This window comes from Bradysia coprophila (genome assembly GCF_014529535.1).
Source record: "Bradysia coprophila strain Holo2 chromosome X unlocalized genomic scaffold, BU_Bcop_v1 contig_26, whole genome shotgun sequence".
In the NCBI taxonomy this organism is placed as follows: Eukaryota; Metazoa; Arthropoda; class Insecta; order Diptera; family Sciaridae; genus Bradysia; species Bradysia coprophila.
This window is the reverse complement of record NW_023503313.1, coordinates 2,294,947-2,319,341: the sequence shown is the minus strand read 5'-3', so window position 1 is coordinate 2,319,341 and position 24,395 is coordinate 2,294,947. Positions and strand designations below refer to the sequence as shown.

The following is a 24,395-nucleotide window of genomic DNA, read 5'->3' as shown; positions in this document are numbered from 1 at the left end:
CATTAGGCAGTATTATAAACAAAAGAAGTAAAAGATTTATTGATATTATTTCCATATAAATTGCTAAATTGCTAAGGTATTTAGAACTTATGGTTTTGCCCTTTGACGATCCGATTAGCCGTTCCGAAAGGATTCATCTGAGAGTGAAGAAAGATTGTTGCTTCTACTGAAAATTACAGATTTCAAAAGAGAGACCGCAATTTTTACACACGACAGTGAAACTATTGCTTCTGTTAATTAACGACCAACTTGTCGATTTAACTATGTGAACCACTCGACCATAAGTTTTAATTAAATGGCCATCACATTATCATAAAATTGCTATCTATCGGGATGATGCTGAAAAACAAAAAATTTGCCTATTCCGCATCATCCATTGTATGTACGGTGAAAATCTTTTGTTATCCATTCCATCAAGATACGATCATTACCCATCGCACAGTAAAAATGTTTTATTTGAAATATTCATTTGAATGTGTACTACATGATATTGTATTGTTTCCGTGCCCAGCACCTCAACGCGAAAAAAGGCAACACAGAAACAACAGAACAACAAAAAAATATAAATTGTTTTTGTTTCTGTATACTCTGCAACATTGGTATAAATTTCAGAATGACCGCGTATAGTCATTCTAAATCTATTGAATAAGCAGCCTAACTGTATCTGACATCGAAATTTTATACTGACAAATAAAAAATGTGTTAACCACAGTTCTATAATATCAAAAACATGTCTTAATAAATATTGTGTGCTCGCGTGGCTAGTCATTGCTTATTTTTACACCGAACCATTGTCATTAGAGATCAAAATAGGAAAAAAAAATACCTTTTACCATAAATACAATCCATATGTGTTTATTGGACAGTGTACGTACGTACAGTACACTCACAATATTGTTTCAAAACATTTTTATTCAAAAACGTGAGGTAAAGTTAACTTTACTTGAGGGAGCCCAAACCTTACCTCCAGTTTTTGAATAAAATACCTTATTTGACAATGAAGCAAATGATGGAAATGGTACTTCTTGTGTCTTTACCGACCTCGGCTAGCAAGAAGTACCATTTCCATCAATTACCCCATTAGTAAGTAATGTACTATTAATGTTGAATTACTTTCTGTTTTTATATTGAGGGGTTAATGTTGTTCAATTTCAATTAATCAAAAATATCATAACGACTTGACGACCTGACGAAACTGAGAAACGTAATGACGAAGAAAGAAGAGAAAAAAAAATCGAAACTGGAAAGACAGATTTAATAAATTTTTGCAAAAGGAAGCGGAGAAAGTTGGAATTTTGTGGTTTTTTTTCGTTGATGATGATACGAAAGACAAAATTCAACAACAGAGAGATATACCGTACCAATCATCACATTCGAGAGGTTGTATATTGAAATACACTTTTTTTGAATGGCGATTCGAATTGGCTCTATTAATTTGTATTATAAAAATGTACATTTTTAGCCACAACAAGTGTGATGGATTTGAATTCCGGGCGCAGTCAAGCCAAATTATTTATAAGTTGTTATGTGAAATTTCAGAGCTATTAAAATACGAAAATTTATGAGGAGGAAGTGATTTTTTTTAACTCTCTTTGTAATGTATTCGCCGCGGGTCAATTACCTTACACTTTTTACAGATTTTTTTCTTCTACTTTTCTGTTATTAAGAGTCATTTGTAGCGAAAATGGTTCGCTTTAAATTGAATGTAAATAAACAATTTTGTCGTAGGTAGGCTATCAAAATTTTGATTAGATCTTCGAATGGGGTAATCTCTTGAGAAAACGTTTCTTGTTGTTTCACGCTATCGAACGTACGATAGGAGGAATTTTCGGCATGTTAGGTAATTGTTATTTATGTGTGTATCAGATAGGATTTCTAGCAGTATTTTTGCAATGATTACGGATGATTAAGGATGTCTTATATGATTAGGTCAATAGCTTCACTTCATGGCACTTTAATTATTAACCACGTGATTCGGATAACCTTTGGTCAGACAAATCTTGTGCTATTTGAAAGTGTTTATCAGTTTAGTCGCCGCCTGCACTGAGACGATTAAGCTTCTGACAGAATTTGAATACATTGAATACAAGTCAGAGAAATTACAGGATTTTACAACTCTAACACATTTTTTATGTTCTAGTTTGCGTTTAAATTACAAGAGATCGGTTTACGCGGCGCTGCAAAAGAACAGAATAACTACAAAAATTAAAAACGAAGAACACGCCCGAAATAAGTGTTTGTTCATAAGACTCGGAACAGGTCAGGCATCCATTGATCTGAAATTTAATGTCAAGTTCAAATGTGAAATCAAAACAAATTTATGTATACCCAGATATACCGGACATCTGACCTGATTCACCTGATTTTTTATTGGTTTTCAGATTTCAGGTTAATTCAGGTCAATTAAAAATGTTCAATTCACGTTCAGTTCTAGTCAGATTCAGGTAATCTGAGCTTTAGGATTCAGGTCGACCTGACCTGTTCCGAGCCTTATTTGTCATCCAACTCTCCAAAATAACATTTTTTTGGAGAAAACCAGAGATCAGCTGGTAGCTAGTCGTCCAGGTTCTAATTTATGAATGTTACAAAGTCCATTTTTTCTTGAAACTATGGGTATAAGGACTTTCTCATGCAGTCCGAAGAAATGTTCACTTAATAAGCTCCTGAGTACTTATATTACCACACAACATAGTCATCCTTTAAATATTTAAATATTAAAAAATTAAGAAAAATGTGTGAAAAAATTTTCGGTGAAATTTTTTATTGAAATTTTTTTTTAAAAAGAAATTATTGTAATTAGTGTGAAAAATACCATTCTGACAACAAACTCAAATATTTTCCGGGTCCGCTCAATGTTACCACAAACTACGTAAAATTCTTTCGCGGGATTCCAATATCCGTTTTCTCTATATGCAACCACAAACTATGCATTAAAATTCTTTCGCGGTATATTTCCATATTTTCATATCTCCAAATCTGCGATTATAATCTATCACAATTCGGTTAATATGACGGCTGAACAAAAGCTCATGGTATAAATTAAAAACGTCATTGCGTTAGCTATAATTTGTATATAACACTTATGGCTGTATTTCGTAAATTTTGTTATCATTGATTTTTATTTTCATCTTTTTGTAGTTTTTTTCGGTTATCGAAATCCAAACAACATAATAACAGTCTGAACATAAATTATGAACCAAAATGACGTAACTATTTTTGTTACGATTTATGCTATGATTTTCAGTTTAGTCACTGGTACATGTATGTGCCTATTGTGTACACACGCAAAGTTTCAACATAATAACACACAAAATGTGTTGTGCCTTATTTGCTTTTTGTTATCACTTCAGAAACGAAAAGTGACAAGTGTCTTAACATATATATGTTAAGATAGTGATCCTTTTCCGCTTCAACCACTTCAATTCCAAAAGAAGTTTTTTACTGTTTTAGGCCGCGGTCCAGGTGTGCCTTTTGAATGATTATTTTTTTAAAAAGACAATCAAACAAAAACAAAACGAATAACTTCAGTATATTTTACCATCCTCACAACATTACTTCCTATACATAATAATGCAAGTGATTTATTGTAAAGGTGGAAAATTTGAGCAAACCATATGCGGTAATGTGATACGCTTTGCTATAAACGTGGTAAAAACACAAAACGGCAATCACAGAACGTAAAATCAGAGGAAAAACTTATCATGATTTCACTGCGACTGTTTAACATTCGTCATACATCATATAAAAAAAAAATCACCTTATTCACATGAGAGTACGTACGTCGGTCGTCCAACAAAACCTGTACGTACACAGTATATTATACATTCATTGCATATATAAGTACATATATATATACTGTGATAACTGTGAAATGATTCACCTAGCCAGCAAAACAACAACACCATCGACTGATTACACAATTTAATCTTACCGAGAGAATCTAGATAAATAAACGGCTACGTTAGGTACAATTTTGTGGAGGGAATTTATCAGAACAACGCATTGTCGTCGAAATTCTTATGTATTTTAATGAAGTTCTTGTTTCTTTCCAAAGTCTCATCGCCTAAAAGTTTCATCCATAGTTACGTATGGCAGTAAAATAGTATTTTTTTTTTATTAAATCGATTTATTTTATGTAAATATATATATGGTTAGTAGTTCTCAGACGTTACCGGTTGCCGCTATCACATATCTATGTGTAATAAAAATGAAAATATATTTTACTATTATTTCTTTATCGACACAATAGCAATGTTTTAAGCCGTTCAGATTAGTAAATGATCAAAATTTTTATTTTTATATTCTGATGATATTGTTGTTAAAACGGAAGATGCGACAAACAGAACTTTTTCAAATAAAATAAAAATATTTTTTTCTCTTTTCTAGGATCGTATGGTATGTGCAGGTTAAATGCCGATAGAGAGGTGGCACACATTTTTTTTTTAATAAAATTTAATTCCAAAAAAATAAAGACTTAGACAAAAAAAAAACAACAACAACACAAGTCTTCGTTAATAAAATGGTGTTTTGTGTCGTAAAAGATATTATAACAGAAATATGAATAAGAATTGGAATTTAAAGTGAATAAATTGGAAGTAGAAGCAGAAGAAGAATCAAGAAAAAGTGTTAATTACGGAACGTTATTGTGGATAAAGTGTGTCAATTTTGTCTAAATATGTTCATATAGTTAATGGATGACCACAACATAAACAGCCCAAAATAAACGAATAGATTTTTGAAGAAAAATGGATACTAAACCAAGCAACAAAGACGACCTGCCATTCTGCTTCGTACGGGTAAGTTTTTAATGTTGCTCAATTAACATTCAATGTTGTTCGCTACGAAGACAGTAAACGGAAAGAGGGCATATGGTCACGTACTTACAGTTTTTTTTCTATATTTTATTTTGAAATGAAACTTGAAACCTTTAACCATAGAAAACGAACATATTATGTACGATTGCACATCAAAACTATAGGTAGTTCTAGCAAAGTCCCGCATTTATATCAACCAAGAATAACTTAGTTAAAGCTGTGAATGTGAGTCAATATTATTTGATCGATCAAATAGGTCGGTTGTGACCAGGTAACCAATTGAAAAATAAGATGCTAAATTGTCGAGTGATACCCATCCAAAACGAAACCACTAGTTCGGCAACTTTTAAGCTAAAATCGACTGCTAGCGAGAGAAATTGCGTTTCAGAAAATTCTCTTAATGGAATACTAACTATACTAACCTACAAACCGACACCAGAAACGTCACTGATCCAATAGATCTGTAAAAATATTGTGAAAAATTTTTTGCGCCTCGAATTGAATTGAAATCTGTTTATAGAACTGGAAGCGGTGTAATGGCGACATTAGATTTTTCGTATTGGCACGACCTTACCAATAAACCCAAGTATTACTACCAGTGTTGGGACATAGTCTTCAAATTGAACAAAATATGAATTTTCAGATTTTTTACCTCTACCGTCGAAACGACAATTTTTTTAAAATCTGGGATACAGTATTTATAATCACCATCAGACCCTGCTCTATTGTTAACGACAATGAAGATTAAAAACCAATTTTTGAATAACATAATCTATTTTCTGCTGTACATAAATAACCTTACCAGTTAATTTTCATCACTCTCTGTTTGACGAAACGATTTCTTGAAGGTAACATTTGATTTAGTCGACGAATAGCTAGATTATATGCGTATGGTAAAGTTGAAATTCATTCAATCATTGAAATATTGTTAAAATATTTACAGTATAATTTTGCGGGCCGACGCTAGGTAATGTTTTGCTTCAATCTGATTTATGCTTCTGCTGATTTATGTGTAATACCGTTTCAATCGTACATTCATCCTGATATCTTCTTTGATATTTGAATTTGGACTTCAAAGAACGTACTAGTAGGGCGTCTGAGATTCCTAGCAACCTTAACAACAGATTGATAACAAACCTAGAGAGCTTTGACCTACGTCTATGTGTGACACTATAGCATAGACACTCAATTGATCACACCCTTACAAGCAACAAATTGGAACATTAGTAACTCTTTCACAATCGCTTTAACATTTCCTTTTATTCCATCCAATAATTTTAAGCACATTACACAATAAGTTTCCTGGCCGCCCGACTCATCCGAACGGGAAGCCCCACAAATTAAAAGCATAAACAGAAAGAAAGAATACAAAAAATTGGTTTGAAAAGTTTATTAAACTGAATGAAATTTATAACCATTTGTTTCATATTTTCTGCATGTTTTAGGTCATAAAAAATGTGTGCTGTGTGTATGCATACATATTACACACAGAACATTATTGTTTCATATTTCCTTATATATTCAAGAGGCATTATAATATCGGTGCATGTGACTTTTATAAGATTTCCGAACAATGTTCTTTTGGCCGGGTATAATGGCATAGTGAAAATGTTTTACTCCATTTTTTTTTTCTCTAGTCACAATGTACTCACACAAAAAAAAAGGTTGTTTGTTTCGTATTAACAACGCTAAGCTATATATCTCCCTATACATATCACAGTTTTGACTGATTGGTTGTAGCATATAAAAAATGGAATTTAATTGATACATTTTCATGTTATGTATATGTCTAATGTTATGATTGTTGAATTATTGCAAAATAATAGAATGTATAGCAGTGAAAGAAGCCTTGAAATTAATAATAAAAAAAAGTTTTTTTTTGTTCAAATATTATTTTATGAACGCTGCCACAATCTCACGTGTGTAAAGCGAGTTGACTTGGGCAACAAAAATTCTTTCCTTTTTTTCGTAAATGTTTTTGCATGCCATTTTAATACACATCTAACGAGCTACATAATATCCAGGCTCTATTATCATATTTTATGTGAGACATAATAATTAATTACTTTGGACAGAATTGTGTGCATAAAATGTTTGCTGTCTGTACAGCATGTATCAGTAAAATCACTTCATCTCGTTTTTAAAACAAGATTATTTTTTTAAATATTATTTTAATTAAATTGACAAGATGTTTTCCGCACATTTTTGCTCTAATCTAGTTATGGTTGCCGGTGAATAAAAATACGGATTTTTCTTTACAATTTTGTTCGCTGTGGCGAATATGAATGAAAAATGTTGGTAAATTTTAAACGACCATAAATTAATAGTAAATTAAAACCGATTTCAACATTATTAAGAATTATTAGTCCATAATCACCAAGACCTCTCTCTGTATATCGTATGTATATTACGATCATTAGATGGTTTTCATCAGATTTTTACAAGAAAGTATAGTGGACGGAAAAATGGGGTTTATCGTTTATTTATTGCAAATTAATGACGGTATGTTTGAACCACTTACAAATTTTTGTTTGTTTTCTAATTAAAGTCTTTAGCGAAAGAAAGTGCATTTCGATTTTACAACTCGCACACGGGGATATACTAAATATTATACCGATCGAAATATATATCAAATTTATTGGATCGATCCGTTGAGTTGTTGGTTTCCATTTTTATGGAAAAATGAGAAATATTTCATAATTATATTTTAATGACACGTTATGGCCCAAATAATATCGAAACAATATACAACACAGCTTAAGTATATATTGAAGCTTTAGGTTAAGGTAATTTCGTTTTTTAAATTAAATTTTTCTTTTCTTTTTTTTTCCACTTGAAATTTTGTGTTGTGTTTAATTCACAAATTATTTTTTCTTACAAACTTTTCGTGTACAACTTCTCTAACAAGCAGAATGGAAGCAAATTGGTTAAAAATTATTAACAAAAACTATTGAATAAAAATACAAATTTTTAATAGTTTATTTAACAGAGTAATTGCAAGGTTATTTTATTCAATTTAACAATTTTTTTAAAGCTACAGAACAAGCATTGTTGTATTATATTCATTTAATACATCAATTTCAATGAATAAATGCCGGAATTAGGCCATATAACCAGATCTGTATATCAATCAAATGTTGTTTTTTGGGTAAAATCAGTGAAATAGGGAATTTATTCTATTGTCCGCTGTTTTATTTTACCTTGGGATTTTTACTTTTTTGACAATAATTATGCTGGGAACAAAAGTTGTAACTGATGAACTTATTGTCGCTGAAACATTCCTTCATTTTAATTTCTATTTTAAAACTCCATAGAATAAGTAATGTTTGGGCTTACTTATTCGTTGCTGCATTGATTGAAAAACGATTGTAAAAAGAAACAATAAAATCGAAGGCAAAGGTTGGGAGATAATACCACAGGAATGGAATTCAAGAAAAAAAATGCGAGATTATTGGGACTTTATTACCCATCTATGAAGACCTCAGAAATGCGTTACAGGCATTTTCGTCTCTTCCAGTTTTTTGCTAACATTTCATACGTTTCATATAAAACCAACGCACTTCAAGCAAAAGTACTTTTAATGACAGCTGCCAAATAGAGTATCTACTATTTTGTATGAGAAAATGTTCCAAACTTTTTTACAGTGCCAAAATTTCTTCGATACACTGTCCAGTCTCAGTACTCTATTTAGAGTACCACTCAAGCTTGAAGTGCGTTGATAAAACCGATCATAGTGAACGTGGCACCTTCGGGTTGGGTGATATGAATGAAATAGTATTTTCTTCAGCATAGTGTTACGAAACAACCAGTTCGTAACATAAAATTAGACCTGGGCCATTACCTCCCATAAATGTTACATGCAAATACTGTGTATGTTGGTTGGTTTGGTTTGGTGTGATGGTCGTATTACCACACTGTCTTCACTAACAGTGCATATCTAATAGTCTCTGCACAAGAACGAAACCAACAACTGTTGTGGTTCTTATTCGGTGAGGTTCTGAACTGTCGAATAGTTTATTTTCCGAAAACTTTGCCAAGCAATTTATTAAACATTCGAAAATTGGAAGAAATAACAAAACAAAAAAACATCAATCTCCTTGACACCGAAATGAATGTGCCAACAAGTGTCATTGTTCAATTTCAAACGCTTTGTTTGATTATTAATTATCTCAAATGACTTTTTTGTTGTTTTAATCTTAAATAGATTGACTAGCTGCTAAACGGAACGGTTGACGAGAAAAAAAGAATTAAGGCGAGATTTACAAGTAGAATTTAATGGAAACACTCTCTGTGTGAACCGTTTAATATTGCAGAGACGGTCCATTTATATTTTTTTTTAAATTGTTTTTATTCTCTAGACTCAGAATTATGTCGACATTCTAATCGATTGCGTATTATAACTTGAACGGTTCTAACTGAACCGAATGGCTATGTATAATTAAAAACGGAAATAAGCACCAACACTGGCATAACCTGTCTATAGTTTCCTGCCTATCCTATATCCACAAATGCCATTCAACTGTTAAACGAAAAAAATAAAAAATAAAATTAAAGAAGAAAACAATAAATACGTGGTATCAATACGAATCGATTTATAATAAAGTGTATATGGTGTGTGTGTGTACAAAGTTACTCTTTTTATCTACAAATAAACCATAGAAATGTTGTGGGCATTGTGTACATTTATACAATTAATTTTCATTCAAAATATTCAATGGCATATAATCACATGTATATGCTAGGCCAAGACGAATTATGCGGCTTTCAATTATGTTGTGAGACTCGTTGTGAGAAGTGTAACTAGTAAATATTAAAAAAAAAAAATTCTGAAAAAAAGTTATGATTTCTTAAGAGTTCATATTCATTATCTGCCTAACTATCAAACATGTGGATAGGTTTTTTCCTAACTTCTTTCTGATGATGTTGTTAATACCTTTTATATACACGCACACGTATTCGCCCACAATTTTGTAACGAGATGTTTAAGTCTTAACACCTTTTTTTAAATGAAATGCCAGCTTTAAAATCACTAAATTGCGTAATAAATACGCGCATGTTTTGAATTCGTACGGCTGCGTGAGTTAGTTATTGTTATTACCAAATAAAATGATAATTTCGGATACTTATAAAAGTGGAGCTCTTAAGAGCAGGATGAACTGAACCATTTAACATCCGCATAATATTATTTGAGATTTTGAGTTGTTATGATGATTTTGAATTTACATTTTATAATTATTTCTTCTACGTCTTATGCTTCGCCTTCTTCTTCTTCTCATTTTCATTTTATGTAACACGTTTCCAGATCAGTTTTTCGATAGAATTTTTATTTCAATTAAAAGTAGTGAGTAAGATGTTCATAAAACCAGCAATTTTTACCACATTGCGGTAAATGAACCGAAATGGTTAACTGCCGACTGCCGCATGCTAGCCAATTTCATATATAGCATTTGAAAAGGCAGATACATTTTAATCGTCCATTGTGAGTTGATTTAGCTTACTCGCATTTAGTGTTTTAGCTTAATGGTGTTATGTATGGCAGAAAAGAAAAGTTTCCACAATAAACGATTGTGTGTACACAAAATGCCGATTTTTACGCTGAAGGAAGTTTTATTAGTGTTTTGTTTAAGGGACATTCCAAATTCCAAATCAATTGACGATTACAATGGAACGGTTTTGTACATTAAGAAATCGGTCTTTTCCGTGGAATTATGTAGGCTCATTATGTGACGTGGGTAAATTTTTCTGTCATCGTTCTAAGTTGTGGGAACTCCATTCTTCAGGAAATTCCTGTTAACAAAACAGCTCAACAATTTTCCAACTTTTTTTCCATTAAATTTCCCAATTAATCTTTCCCAGAAATGATTACAGAACTTGTCGATCTTGAACTTCAAATAATTGTATTTAATGTAAACTGGCTTCCGGCTAACGTTTATAAATAAATGGATAACTTATATTATTCTCAATTTTTATTAATTTAGCATAAAGTCGACTCCACACAACAAAGACATTGCTCTTGTTTTTAACTTTGAATCGAAATTGGTTGTTCGTGCATCATTGTGATATCAGGCATTTTATCTCATAATGTGTGTTCATCACGCAAGCGCTATATACCTGTAATATACTTAGCTACAATGGTCAGTTGGTTCGTATAATCACGACCACAAGGTGACCACAAAGCTTCGTGATGATTGTTTCTTCGTTTCAACAACAACAACAACAACAACAATAAAACAACTAAATAATTCGCCGGTTCTTGTACCCATACCACCCGCTTTTGCATTATCATCCTCGTTTCGAACACATTTCAAGCGTCTTGGGCCAGTCTTATGAGATACACCGTTGATCTTATCGAAGTTGAGGTTGTTGGCTTCAAAATCTATTATTTGTATCGTCTTTCTGATCAGTAGTACTGAAAAATCTATTCTATCAAACCCACCATAAAATCTAGCTATAACTTCCAGCTTTCTAATTTCTTTTCACTTCATGGGATCCTTCTCGAACCCACCATTCAATCTGACCATCTTCCAGTTATCCAATCCGATTTCAACCAACTGTCATTTTATGAAATTCTGACGCTCATAGGTCGGACACTTTCCAGATCTCTACACGGATTCATCTCTTGATTCTAACAATACTTTGCAGATTTCCAATCTGATTGATTCCTTGAACATCTCATTTTATGTGTTTCTTATAGGTCAGACACTTTCGAGATCACTTTTGGAATTCTAATTCCGTTAAATAAGTAAATTTAATTAAACTTGGATCTAGACGAACTTTATTTATTGCTTCATTACCAGCTGAACTGAGAACTGAATAAAGAAAAGTAAATCAAATGAACGAACGAAAAAAAATTATGAAATAACTTTTTTTCTCAAGTACCTTAACCATGATATTTGATAGAAAAACATTTATAATATGTATACCACATAACAATACAATAATAATAATAATTCTTTCTTACTGTACCGGTTATAACAATACGTACGAAAAAACACACTGAAATAATCTCCACCAATCTTTTAACCAGTCAGTCTTCACTCTATTATGAGAAACGATTTTAATTATAAAGTCAAAATACAAGTAGGTATCTTCAAAAGTAATATGCATTACAATTTACCATGTCTTATTGGAAGAAAAATGTTAAAGCGTTTTTGACTTTTGAATGGATGGTAGGTGGAGATAGAGTTCAAGATGTAAGATATTCTGTACAAAAAAGAACTTCAAGGGTCAGTTACTTTCAGGGGAGTTATTCACCCAGCCAATATGCAATAGAATAATAAAATCATTGGTATAGCACATAACAAGGTCAATATTTCATAGCATTCGTGCATTATGCACTGCATAAAAAAGCTCTTCTGTTGGAATATTTTAATTTTATTATTTCAAAACAGAGATTAAAATATGGAATGTCACAACATATAACGACGTTAAATACGCTCGATAATTACATAGTTATCTCGAACATGCAAGCGTAATATATGCTAGTCAGTAATAGTCATTCCAATAAAACTGGAATAGAATAAATTTAATGAAGAAGTTTGCCTTCGTTATGAAGATATCGTTTATCTCAATGAACTTATTGGAAAACGTTTCGTCCTGAAATCTTATAAATTCATGCGATCAAAACATTTTTTGGGAATTTTGCTTTCAAAACGGAACATATTCATCGATGGGCTTACAATTTTAGTCTTTCAAACATTGTTTAGTGTGAGTAGGAACGCAATATTAGGCAGTAAAGGTTTTGACCATAAATAGTGCGTCGGATAGGTACTCTGAGTATGAAACATCCGCTGTTCACATTGTGGTTCCGCTGCACCGCTTCACAAAAAAAAATAGATAGAAAGTAATGGGAACGGGACAATGTCGAACAGATAATGACAGATAAGATACTGAGCTACATCGTCTTTTCTTCAAGAAAAGAAACAGAAAACATAAAAATAAAAACATTATCAAATGGATTCATAGTGTCGTACCCAACTCTTTTAATCCTAGAAGCGGTTGCACTCTTAAAGAAGTTTATTGCATAAGTTTAAAACATAAAAAATAAGATTCGATATGGCTTATATGGCTCATTCCAGCGATACCTTCATTACATTCTCAAAACTCTACGTAATACCCGATGAGTCACCGACTTCAAAATAATCCCAAATAATTCCTGGAACCCTAGAAGTCGGTGACCCCTCGGTAATTACTAACAATGTTATGAAAAGGTAACGCTGGAATGAGCGACATATTTTGTAGCTTTGTATGTATATGGGCCAGGATAAAAACCACATTATCTGAGTACGCAATGTATTCATATAAAATCCAAGTTGGATTAGTTAAATCCAATGGCAAGATTTCCCTTTTCAAGGAGCTATAGAAGTGAATAATACTGATTTGCACAGTTTTTAATAACGTCATGCTTGTCTGTCCGCTCATTTGAGAAACATTTTTGACCAACACTGTCACGTCACGTCATTACCTAATTTCACAAAAAGATTTTGTGAACTCACCAAACTAAAAGCGTGTACGTATTGTGTCTTCTATTGTTTCTGCGGTACCGTACTATTATAATTTCTATTGAATGTTTTCGAATCGTTCTCATTTAATCGATCCATTCGTCTATCGGTTCTTTTTTCTGTTTAATGGAAACAAATTCGATAATAACATGATCGTCGATCTCACCAATCAATCGAGTTGTAACTATATGTCCTCTCAAGATAATCAAATAAAAATTCTTGTAATCCATCAAATTTGACCTACTACTACTAACCAGCTCTATAGCAGCTTCTGCGTCGCTGCTTGAACGAAAAAGAAGATGAAAATACCTAGTAAGATCGAACACATAATTTCATTGTGATGGAATCGATAAATTTATGAGAATCGTGATTTCGTCGACGATGAAAAAAAAATCATCTAACAATATGATCATGACTGATGCGCAATTTATCTATTTCGGTACTCATTTTAAAGTATTTATTTTTACTTATACTTTTTTCCACATGAGCAATAGCATAAATGAAAAGGGAAATCTTATAGGCAAAAAAAGCACCAAATGAATTGATCGTTATTCGCACGGTATGCCAGGGTGGTTAAATTTATGTTTTTATTGGTTACAGTTTAGTAGTCTCATTTCTTTCTCATTACCCATACCCATCTATGCATGCACCAATCTCATTACCAGTAATAATGGACTTAATGTATAGAGTCAGAGAGATTGTTTATTATGCGGTGCTCCAAAAGATACTTCTTTACCTCTTGTATCAGAGTAAGAATAATGCTTTTCCTCAGAAAATATGTAAGAAAATAATTAAGCGAACCCGATAGAATCAATTGACGTATACATATTTTATCGTTGTTTAGGCGCCGCAGCATTTATCCATTGTTTGTCTATGTAATCAAAAAATAATTAAAAAGAAAAACTTTAATTGGAAAATATTTGAAAAAGGCGTTATCCAAACAGTTCGATAAATTGTACACGCTTCTACCAAAGGAATTATTATTAAAGTGAAATACCAACAGCGGAGAATTATTACATATTGGAGGAGCTGAACAAAAATGAAGATCCACCGCTTAAAATCAACATTAGATAAAGCTAATGTTACATGAAAATGCAATATCACAATAATAATACACAAACGAAAAATAAAAAATACCAAAGAGAGAACCTGTTAACTTAAACGGGTTTATCATAAACAATAATAAAAAAAAAACTTTCAGTCACCTTGATATATCTTATGTGTAACATAACATAAACTAACTTTAACTATACGAAATATTTGGTTTGAGAATATCATACATAATCGAGCAATACCTGTGCGACTTCATTATGAAAATAACCATAAAACAGTTAACATTTTCTACCTATATAATATAATCTCCTCCAGTGTGTCATTAAAGACCGCGACATAGAGCCAGTCTCGGATGCACACACTTTAAACAAATTGGTTTTTTTTCTCGTCTTTCATATGTAAATAGCATCCACACGAGAATCTATGGAGTTAGTATACAAAACAAGATTTTTCGAATTTTAAAATCTCCGCGATGACGAAGAGAAAAATCTCAGGCATTTCATAAGTCTTTTACCTATATATTTTGCGCAAAACACTTTATTATTAATATGCTAAAAGTTGGCTAAAAACTATACTTATTGTCACACTTTTCTGGCCGTTTTGTGGTTGCGTATGTATATAAATGTTGTCGGCCGGTATATAAATTGGAATTTAATAGCTTAATGAGAAATGAAAGAGAAAAATTTGTTGAATTTCACGTCACTTTTGCGGTTTTTACGTTTTTTTCACAAATTATGACCTCTTCGCCTCATTCTTTTTTTTTCTTTCTCGAATGTGTGTAGGATTGGCGTAAATGTTTCTTTTTTCATCGATGAGAATTATCATAAGCTTGCAAACATTTCTGTATACATTAGTGCTGTATAGTGTGCAGTTAATAGTACGGCAGATGATCTGCAAATATGGTTATCTACGTATCGTGGTACAGGATGGCAATTCCAAGTTCGAGGTTTTATTGTCATTCTGTATGGATGAAAAGATGAAAAGTAGAGTTTTCGTGTGAATTTTGTTGATCCGAGGCGAAGCCGAGGTCAAGAAACACACGAAAACGAGTTTCTTTTTATCCCGAGTTATGTAATGGATTTTACATGATGAGGGCGTCGAAAAGTAGTGCTTGAAACATGAAAAGTACGATTTTCGACGCATGTAGCATGTAAAACACATTTTACAGCACTGACGTTTGTAAATGAATATGTCTCGTCTGTATAGCAAGGGCAATCGTATATGACATCTGTAGGTCGTTATCACACTTCGATATGAGACATAAACTAATTTCAGTTGTACAAGCAACTATTATCGATCGGCTACAAAATTTCAGATTCTTATATGGTTTTAGAACCATCTATGTCTATCACATACACAAGAATAATAACAAAAATTGAGAACAAAAAAGCTTTCACAATGTAGGCAAGAAAATAGTCATTTTCTTCCCTTCGCTGAAACTTCAATAGCCTCTGTTGTGAAAAACGTTGTGTTCAACTCGGGAAGAAAATTTGGAAATTGCATTTTATCTGGTGAATTGTGGTCCTCTCCAATTTCCAACTTTTCTTCGCTCGATGAACAAATGACTATTTCATTAATTTCATTAAATGACTGGGAATGGAGTGTCAATTTGTAGTGTTACAAAGTGAAGTAAAAAAATTTGGTTTCTTGGTCGATTTTTTTTTCTTCATTTCAATTGAACATATAAAATACATAGAAAATGTCTACAGATACAGATGTGTATGATAAGCTTATGATTAAACGAAGAGAAAAGTGTATTTAGTTCAACAATTGATTTCTTTCTATAGAAAACATATTACAAAAACGGTAAACTTTTTGGTTTTTGTCTTAAAATAAGGTACACAATTCGCACTTAAGATAGCATCCTCGATATAGCGTTCTTCATAATCGATATGAATCACTTTCATTATCGTCGGAATCTGGTGTGTCATATAGTTGTGTTTCGCTGAAACTCGTTTCGGACACATTGATTTTCCGTTCGCCTTCATGGAATACCACCTTTATCTTTAACTTTCTCCGTTCCCGCATCAATTCATCAAACTTATCCTTGAATTTCCAATCAAATTTCATCGAATTGTTCTTCCGATCACTTTCAATGTTCATCACTTTCAAGCGTTTGTTGTTACGTGCGAATTCAACGATCTCTTCTGGTTCCCAGTGAATATGTTTAGCTTCGAAATGCACCTCTCGCAGTAAATGCATGTCTTTCAGTTCCATTAGACCATCTTCTAAGATATGGGGACAAGCAAGGGTCAACTTGCTTAAAGCCTTACAATTACCGATCCAAGATATCATTTCACTGGGAGTAGTCATGCCCATAAACTTAAACTCCTTCAATTTTATGTTCGACACTGCCATGTAATCAAAAAGCTTGTCGATCTGATTACCAAAAGCCGAAACCGATAGTTTCTTTAAATTCTTGAAATACAATGGCTGGTACGAAACTTGGTATTGCGGATCATACGCACTGAATTCGTCGTCGTAACTAAGCGTCAGGTCAAAACATTTCAGCGATGGAAATTTCTTATCCATTTTAGCCAAGAAATCCCGAGTCAGATCGTAGTCATCACTCATATCGAACTCAAATGTTATCACTTGCGGATAAGTGGCGGATTGGATGGACGTAAAAGTTTCGAAGGCCTCTCGGCTCATGCCAACACCTCTTTTGAAGTGAATTTCGGTCAAATTCGGACACCAATCATTAAAGCGTAATAAAGCATCACTGTTCAGTATGCTGATGTAAAATGTAAGCTTCTTTAACGACGGCAACACTGGAAGTTTACTGACCGGTAGTGTATGCAGCATATATGCGAAACAGATTTTTGCTTTGGTTTCACCACAGTCACGCATTACTTCTTCCATCAATTTATTATCTTCAGCTTCTTTTTGTTGCCCTTTCAGCACCAAACCCGTTATACACTCACTTCGAACGATATTTCTGAAATCGACGTCCTTCTCGTAATTTTCAAGGGTCACTTCGAGACCATCACTATCTAAACAGACATCGAAAAGTATTTTCTGTTTAGTTGCTCCATTTCCATTCCCATCGAAACATTGCACAATTTACCTTCTGAATAACCCATTTCGAAATGGCGACGTCAGTATGGTGTCCTTGAATTGAAAGACGACGTGTCAACAGATTTTCGATGAAGCTTTGAGCTCAAATTGATAGCGAAATCGAGTTCTGGATTATAGATCTATCAATTAAATACAGGAAACAGTTCGAAGTAATCCACAATGACTGTACCAAGGTCTACGAAAAACGCTTAGAATTCGCCCTTCGGCATGATTGACATTCTTATCTACAACTGAAACATAATGTGAGCGATCTGTCATCACATCGATGAAAAGACAATGGTTTTGCAGACTATTTGATAGTGTTAAACTTACAGGGCTGGGCTGCACCGGCAGCACAGATGTAGAAAATGTATTTGCACAACAACCGTTACATCAAAAATTGGCGCAAAATTCAGTGTAACTTTAAATTCAAGTGTTGCTTCAAATTAGAAACGTAAATATTTTCCGACCTTATTTTTCAAGCTATTTCTTTCCCTAGCTTCTCAAAACTGAAAATCTTGCAAGTAATTTGAATTTTAGTAACACTCGTCAACACTATTAAAAAGCGCTAGACTCTACGTATGTTTCTATTGGATGAGTTTTCTTGCAATATGTAAGGAAATTTATTGCCTGTCCCACGCGAAAATTGACTATTACACGGCTGTTTACCCCCTGCGAAAGTGATCCATTACACTAGGGATATTTGGAGTTTATTTCAAATTGACAGTTCTTTCAAGTAAAATTTGCCTTGCTTTCATTTTATCTTTTTTGTTGAATGAATCAATCGATCGAAAAAGAATGTAAGAAATGACGCTAAAATAACATTTTTTCGTTAAAAATATTGATCGATGAACACAGTTATTTCAGAAAAACTTGTTACGCAAGTAATCTGGTTACAACATACTTTTAGAAGAATTAGCAACACAGAATTGTCGGCCATATTTATTGTAACAATAAACACTTTATGGCCACACATTTCGTTGTATTTTTCACTTGTTTTTGCTTATAATAGTACAAACACTACACTTTGTTGCACATTTTTTTGAAAACATTAAAAAGGACTAACAAAATAATTGCACAAACAATGCGTTACGTCTTCATCGATACTAATTGCGAAAAACTATTCAATGTCAACATGTCACCAACGCAATTGTAACTACTGTTGCGACAATACTAATGTAACACGAGTGCTGTTTTCGGGATCAATTTTTTAGTAGACGTGTAGCGTGTGAGCCGATTTCGTCAGCACACTAGATTTGTTTGTAAACGTTTTATCGGAAGAACAGATTTATTTTTGTTTTGTTGGTGTTGTTTTATTGAGATACTGAATTTATGTAGAATTTCTGCAGAACAGCCGCGTAATAGTCAATTTTCGCATGAGCAGGCAATAAACCAGAATACGTTGGATGCTGCGACGTAATTCATTGCTCTCGGACACAATTTTGTAGAACTCGCAAACTCACGAGTAAGTTTTCGAGCAACAAGCTTCGGTAACTGTTTTCTCGACAAGTGTAGTTGCATACCTCGCCTTCGGCTCGGATATGCAAACTCTACACTTGCCTCGAAAACAGTTACCGAAGCTTGTTGCTCGAAAACTTACTCGTGAGTTTGCTCGTATCACAAAATTGTGTCCTTGTGTAATGAATTACTTTCGCAACATCCAACGTAATATACTATTACGTGTTACGGCATGTTTCATTTTCATTTACATTGCCTAATCACGTAAAGCATTGTACTTACGAGGTTCCAAGTTATTATTTGACAAGTGGGGAATACAGCCCTCCCCTTCGGGTCGGGCTGTAACACCCCACTTATCAAATACACAACTTGGAACCTCGGAAGTAATATACTATTAACTAAAATTTTGAACATCAATTCGTGGCGTGAAGCATTCTAAAGAATTATAAAATTTGTGATGGCGAAACATTGAACATTTCAGCTCGTTCTAATCTTCTGTCAAGCGAAATTTTACAGTTTATGGTTAATTGCTCACAAATTGAGCACTTTTGTAGTGGATAAAATCAGACATCATATTGAAAAACTAAGTAAGTTCCGCGTTCCGTACAAAAATGACGAAAATCTGAAATCTCTATTATTCACCTTCAATTTTTGGGCGATTCTCAGTGACAAATGTGTCAACACAGAAATACTGTAGGCTTTCCATTCATCTTCCAATTGTGTCAGTGATACTTTTTCGTAAAGTAATCCGAATTGAAAGAAATCCGTATCGATTCCCATCATTAACTTGAATTTATATGGGATCACACACAGATGAAAAGCAATGAACAACGCATCTTAAATGGTTAATATTGTCATAAGGTGAGACATAAAAAAAACATTCGGCGAAAATACAAAACAAGTAATTAAAACTCTCGACAAACAATAAACTTAAAAGCGAAATATAATTATCTTTTGTTTAGTATTTACACAGAGGAGACAGTGCGCTAACTGAAAATTCAGCTTATAGGCATATCGTCAATGAAAAATCTTCTGCTTAATACGTTCGCTACACTGAGAACGCAGAAACAATCGAATGGATCAAATTAAACATTTTATTAATGAACAGTGTTGACGCATCATTGTGTTTCGACTGTGAAATGAAATTAGAGAGAATCATTGAAAATCAGATATAAAATTCTCATTGAATAAAATCAAAGGTGTGAAGAAGGTGAAATAGTTACCAGAGCGCTCGATTAATAATGCAAATCAAGTTGAAATCTGTGTGCTGAGATTTTTTTTCTTCAATTTACCTTGCTACACGTCTATGCAGACTAACTGAATCTATAAATTACACACACACACCACACCATTCCAGGTCGTCGTTTGAGTTTTGTACTTTGGTGTTACAAACGACAAAATGTGCAATAGATACACCAAGATATCGCTTCTCAAGTAAAACAACATTAATTTGATATGATTTCATGGTTGGTTGATTGCTCAATAACGGTAAAGAATTTGAATTTAATACGAAGCCAACGAAAAATGTTACCCAGTTACCATCAAAAGGTATTATAACATAACAGCCAATAATAGATCAATTTTGTAGTCATTAATCTATTAGTGCCATTAAAAGCACAGAAGAAAAAAAAACACAAACCAACACAGTGGTAATACCTTCGCATAAGATTTGGATAGTATACTGGAATCACCGCTCATTAAATTTGATTAGTCTCAAATTAGGTAATAATAGATAACGCCGAATTTAGTAGAAGGTTACAGCAAATTGATTTTCAAAGTAGGTGTTTCCTATAAGAGTGTCTTTCAGTTTTATACATGAAGGATATTAACAGACAGTTTGTACATTGCACTGTCCAATTAAATGCTTGATGGAAACCATTTGTATTTCTTTCGAAGAAAAATAAAACAAACTTTTGCGATGCTGTCTTCAGCCATTAAACCATATTTTCTTTCATTTAACTATCTTCACGCAAATTTATTTTTATTTTATCGAATTGCAGGGATCTGATCCACGGGCAGTGACATGTAGAGGAAAGCTTCAAAGCAGACGATGTAAATTGAATCAAGAAATCAACAAAGAACTACGCCTCAGAGCTGGCGCAGAAAATCTATATAAGGTATGAGTGAGAACACGGTGAATATTATATAAAAAACAAATTTGCACGAAAATTAAATTCATTTTCTAAATCAAAATTTATAAAACAAATTTGAAATGTTAAATTACACATTACTTGTAGGCAACATCTAACAGAAAATTACGTGATACCGTTGCTCTGGAATTAAGTTTTGTGAATTCAAATCTACAACTTTTGAAAGAAAAACTGTCCGAATTGAATTCGTCGGTGGAACTATACCAAAATGATAGGTGAGTGAAGTTCTTTGTAATATCGGTGTAGCGATTTATTCTTCTTCCAGTTGTTAAAACATTGTTCATTGAATCGATAAAAATCATTCTGTACAATGTATATGCATGCATTGACATCATATCAATCAACTATACATAATGTTTACATAGCACGCATGCCATTTAACGCAATTTACACATCACCTTTGACTTTGCAGTTGAGAAGCAATTTTTTTGTTTTGATGTGACCTTGGTGCCAACTAACACGGTTTTGTTGATAAACATACATTTTGTTTGTAATTTTTAGGTTACACATGTTTTTTATTCGTATTTCATTTAGAATCTCTTACAACCAACACACACCTCGCTATACACACACTGCGATCCCACCTTATCGTTCGCTTCGTTCGCTTCGCTCCATATATGTTTTGATAATTATTTTTTTGCTGCTTGAATTTGTTTTGTCTTAATTTAATTAGTATTAATGAAATCATTAGATAGAATATTCAAATGGGCTACAAGTTCTGATGTAATTGAGAGAAAAATAAATTGGGACAGATGTTGGTGGTCGGTGAAACATTCGAACGGAAAAGAATGGTATTTCACTGAATATTTACGCATTTACACCGAAATTACTACGGAGCCTATTTTAAGTTAGTTAAATTCCTTAAATTCTTCAAATTCCCAAAACTATCATTTGAAATTTATTGAGCGGATTTTCGAAGATCAAAAATAACTAAAAATCCACAGGTTTACAGGCAGTCAATTTTCAGCATAAATTTGCTTCAGCTGTTTTTCAGCTGATCCACACATACAATCAAAACGGTTTATACTTGTTTATACGGTTGAAGCTGCTACACGCACGCGCATGATAGTGGTAAAACCGTATAAAAACGTATAAACGGTGCTGATTGTTTGTATGGATCAGCTGAAAAACAGCTGAAGCTAATTTATGCTGAAAATTGACTGCCTTCGACTGAACCAAAATGTTAGAAAAGAATACGCAAAAAAGGTGTCTAAAGAGTTATGATGATCGTCGAACGAACACGAAGAGATAGCACTGCTGAAGTCATGATCTATTTCAAGAATTAAATTCCCGAAAATTCCATAGAATTCACAAAAAAAATTTTGCTCGTAAATCTAACTAAAACTCATATTAAATTAATTGTCTGGCTTACAGAAAATCGAAGACAATTAAAAATTCACAGATTTTTCAATATGGAGCCTTAGACGTGAAAAATTCGAAAAAGAGTCTGGAAAATTAAGAAATTTGTATTACATAGTGTTTGACACAAAATCTATGGCTTCAATATTTTTATCCTTTATCCTTTATCCTTTTATCCCACTATATATAAGAGAACAGATGCAAATTGTCGATAACAGATGATTAGTAGTTTCCATAACGGTCATACGGGTCAGACTCTTTTCCTTGTATCGGTTTCCTAATAATATGTTTTTCCTCGGTCAATGGTCCCGTTCTATAATCTTAATGAATCTCTCATGAATCAGAAGGATCTTGTAGACCCGATACTACAAAAAGTTCGGAAAAAGAAGCGAGGTCTTAGTTTGAGTCATTCAAACTGTTTTTTTTTATATAACTCAAAAACGATGAATGATTAATCTTTCATGAATGGTATTCTCCCACTTCGTTTGCTTAAAATACCGACACCACGAAATCTTTTACTTCATTCGATTTGATTTGCTGTAAGGGAGAAATCCAGTCAGAGTTGAACGTTAACTTTTTTATCATTGCCGAAAACTAGCTTCTTCTAAGAAACTGACTAGCAAGTATCATTCCATAACCTGGTCACATCTACAATAGTCTGTACACATTCCGTCATAGGAATTTTTGTAAAGTTTCATAAATTTCAATCCTTTTCTGAATACCTTTAGGTATTTGTTACTAGTTTGTTCGTGTAAAGGGTGTCGGGGAATCTCGCACACGCGATCATAGTATGCGTCCTTTTACGACATGTAACGAAAAGTCATGACTGTGCGAGATTCACCACTTAGAGGTGAATCTCGCACACCATGAATTTGTGTGGTGTGCGAGATTACCCTACCCCGTGTAAAGCTACATTGCATGTAGTGGAATCGCTGAGGGTAAATCGAACGGGCTTATCTGAACGTGACCTCTATTTGAACTCGATTTGAGAAATTTTTCTTGACAGACAGATGCACCTGAATTAACAAAAAAAGTCTGTAATACGAGCTGATTCAATAATTGTTCGAACGGACGTCAACCTGTCCCAAGCGTAATAAATATCCTCCAATTGATAAAATTCAATCAAAACAAAAAATGATTTTAATTCAAAGCAATTTCATGTTTTGGCGACAATTTATACCCACACAGAAATTCGGTTCAAACTTAAAAAAAAACGGCTCATGATACGATCAAACGAGGCATGTATAGACTTATAATACGCAAATATAGCAAGTGAACGCGATAATATTGATTTGACCAGAGGATTTACATTTTAATCTTTTTTTTTAAATCTACATAAGCTCACGTACGTGTTTGGTTTTCTTTTATTGATCACTCAATAAAATGTACTTTCGAACATGCTAACTAAGTTAATCGATCAAGGGAATCTAACGATAAATTCACTTTATTTAAATTCACATAATCGGATTTATTGACTCGATTTTCGATTTCATTTTTTTGTTTTGTTTGAATAACACTCCTAATTCGAGTAGAAAAAAAAACGTTAAAGCATTAGAAAGTGTACGTAACTCGGCACTGTACCATACATAATCCATATCACACACGATTACACGATTTAAGATTATTTTATTTTTATTTTCTTTCAAAAGCATTTTCTGTACCATTATTACACATTCAACGTTGTCTGCTGTTCAATTATTTATTTATTATTTACAATATGCGGTCATCATTTTCCTTTTCAGCGGCGAAGCAGTAATGCCAATGATACCACTTGGTCTCAAAGAAACAAAAGAAGTGAATTTTTTGGAACCATTTTCCGATTTCATACTCGAACATTACAGTGAAGAGTCGGACATGTATCAAGATGCTATCGCTGATATAACCGACACACGACAGGTTAGCAAAAATATAAGAAAATCAATTTACTTTCAAGTTGGAAATATTTTATGGAAATTTTGCATTGAAAACAATTAGATTTTTAATCAGACGAATTGCGAACGTTT

General features: G+C 33.0%; 2 protein-coding genes across 8 annotated transcripts in view; one reads left to right on the top strand and one right to left on the bottom strand.

Moving 5' to 3' along the window:
• LOC119069198 (rhophilin-2) overlaps positions 1–24,395 on the top strand; it is a 32,614-nt gene that overhangs the window by 5,598 nt on the left and 2,621 nt on the right. For all 6 annotated transcript variants that reach the window (XM_037173159.1, XM_037173157.1, XM_037173154.1 and 3 more), the window contains exons 2-5: positions 4,387–4,796; positions 20,884–21,000; positions 21,121–21,248; positions 24,135–24,288. In XM_037173159.1, coding sequence (XP_037029054.1) covers positions 4,746–4,796; positions 20,884–21,000; positions 21,121–21,248; positions 24,135–24,288 — 450 coding nt within the window. In that variant the 5' untranslated portion in view covers positions 4,387–4,745. The remainder of the gene's footprint in view (positions 1–4,386; positions 4,797–20,883; positions 21,001–21,120; positions 21,249–24,134; positions 24,289–24,395) is intronic.
• Positions 16,151–17,703, bottom strand: LOC119069236. Of its 2 annotated transcripts, none has more exons than XM_037173275.1 (2): positions 17,436–17,703; positions 16,151–17,373 (listed from the first exon to the last, which is right to left on the bottom strand). In XM_037173275.1, exons 1-2 carry the CDS (start codon positions 17,449–17,451, stop codon positions 16,250–16,252), a joined length of 1,140 nt encoding a protein of 379 aa, XP_037029170.1. In that variant the 5' UTR covers positions 17,452–17,703; the 3' UTR covers positions 16,151–16,249. The 2 variants fall into 2 exon arrangements, with proteins under 2 accessions (XP_037029170.1, XP_037029172.1); XM_037173277.1 differs by having other exon boundaries at positions 16,151–17,361.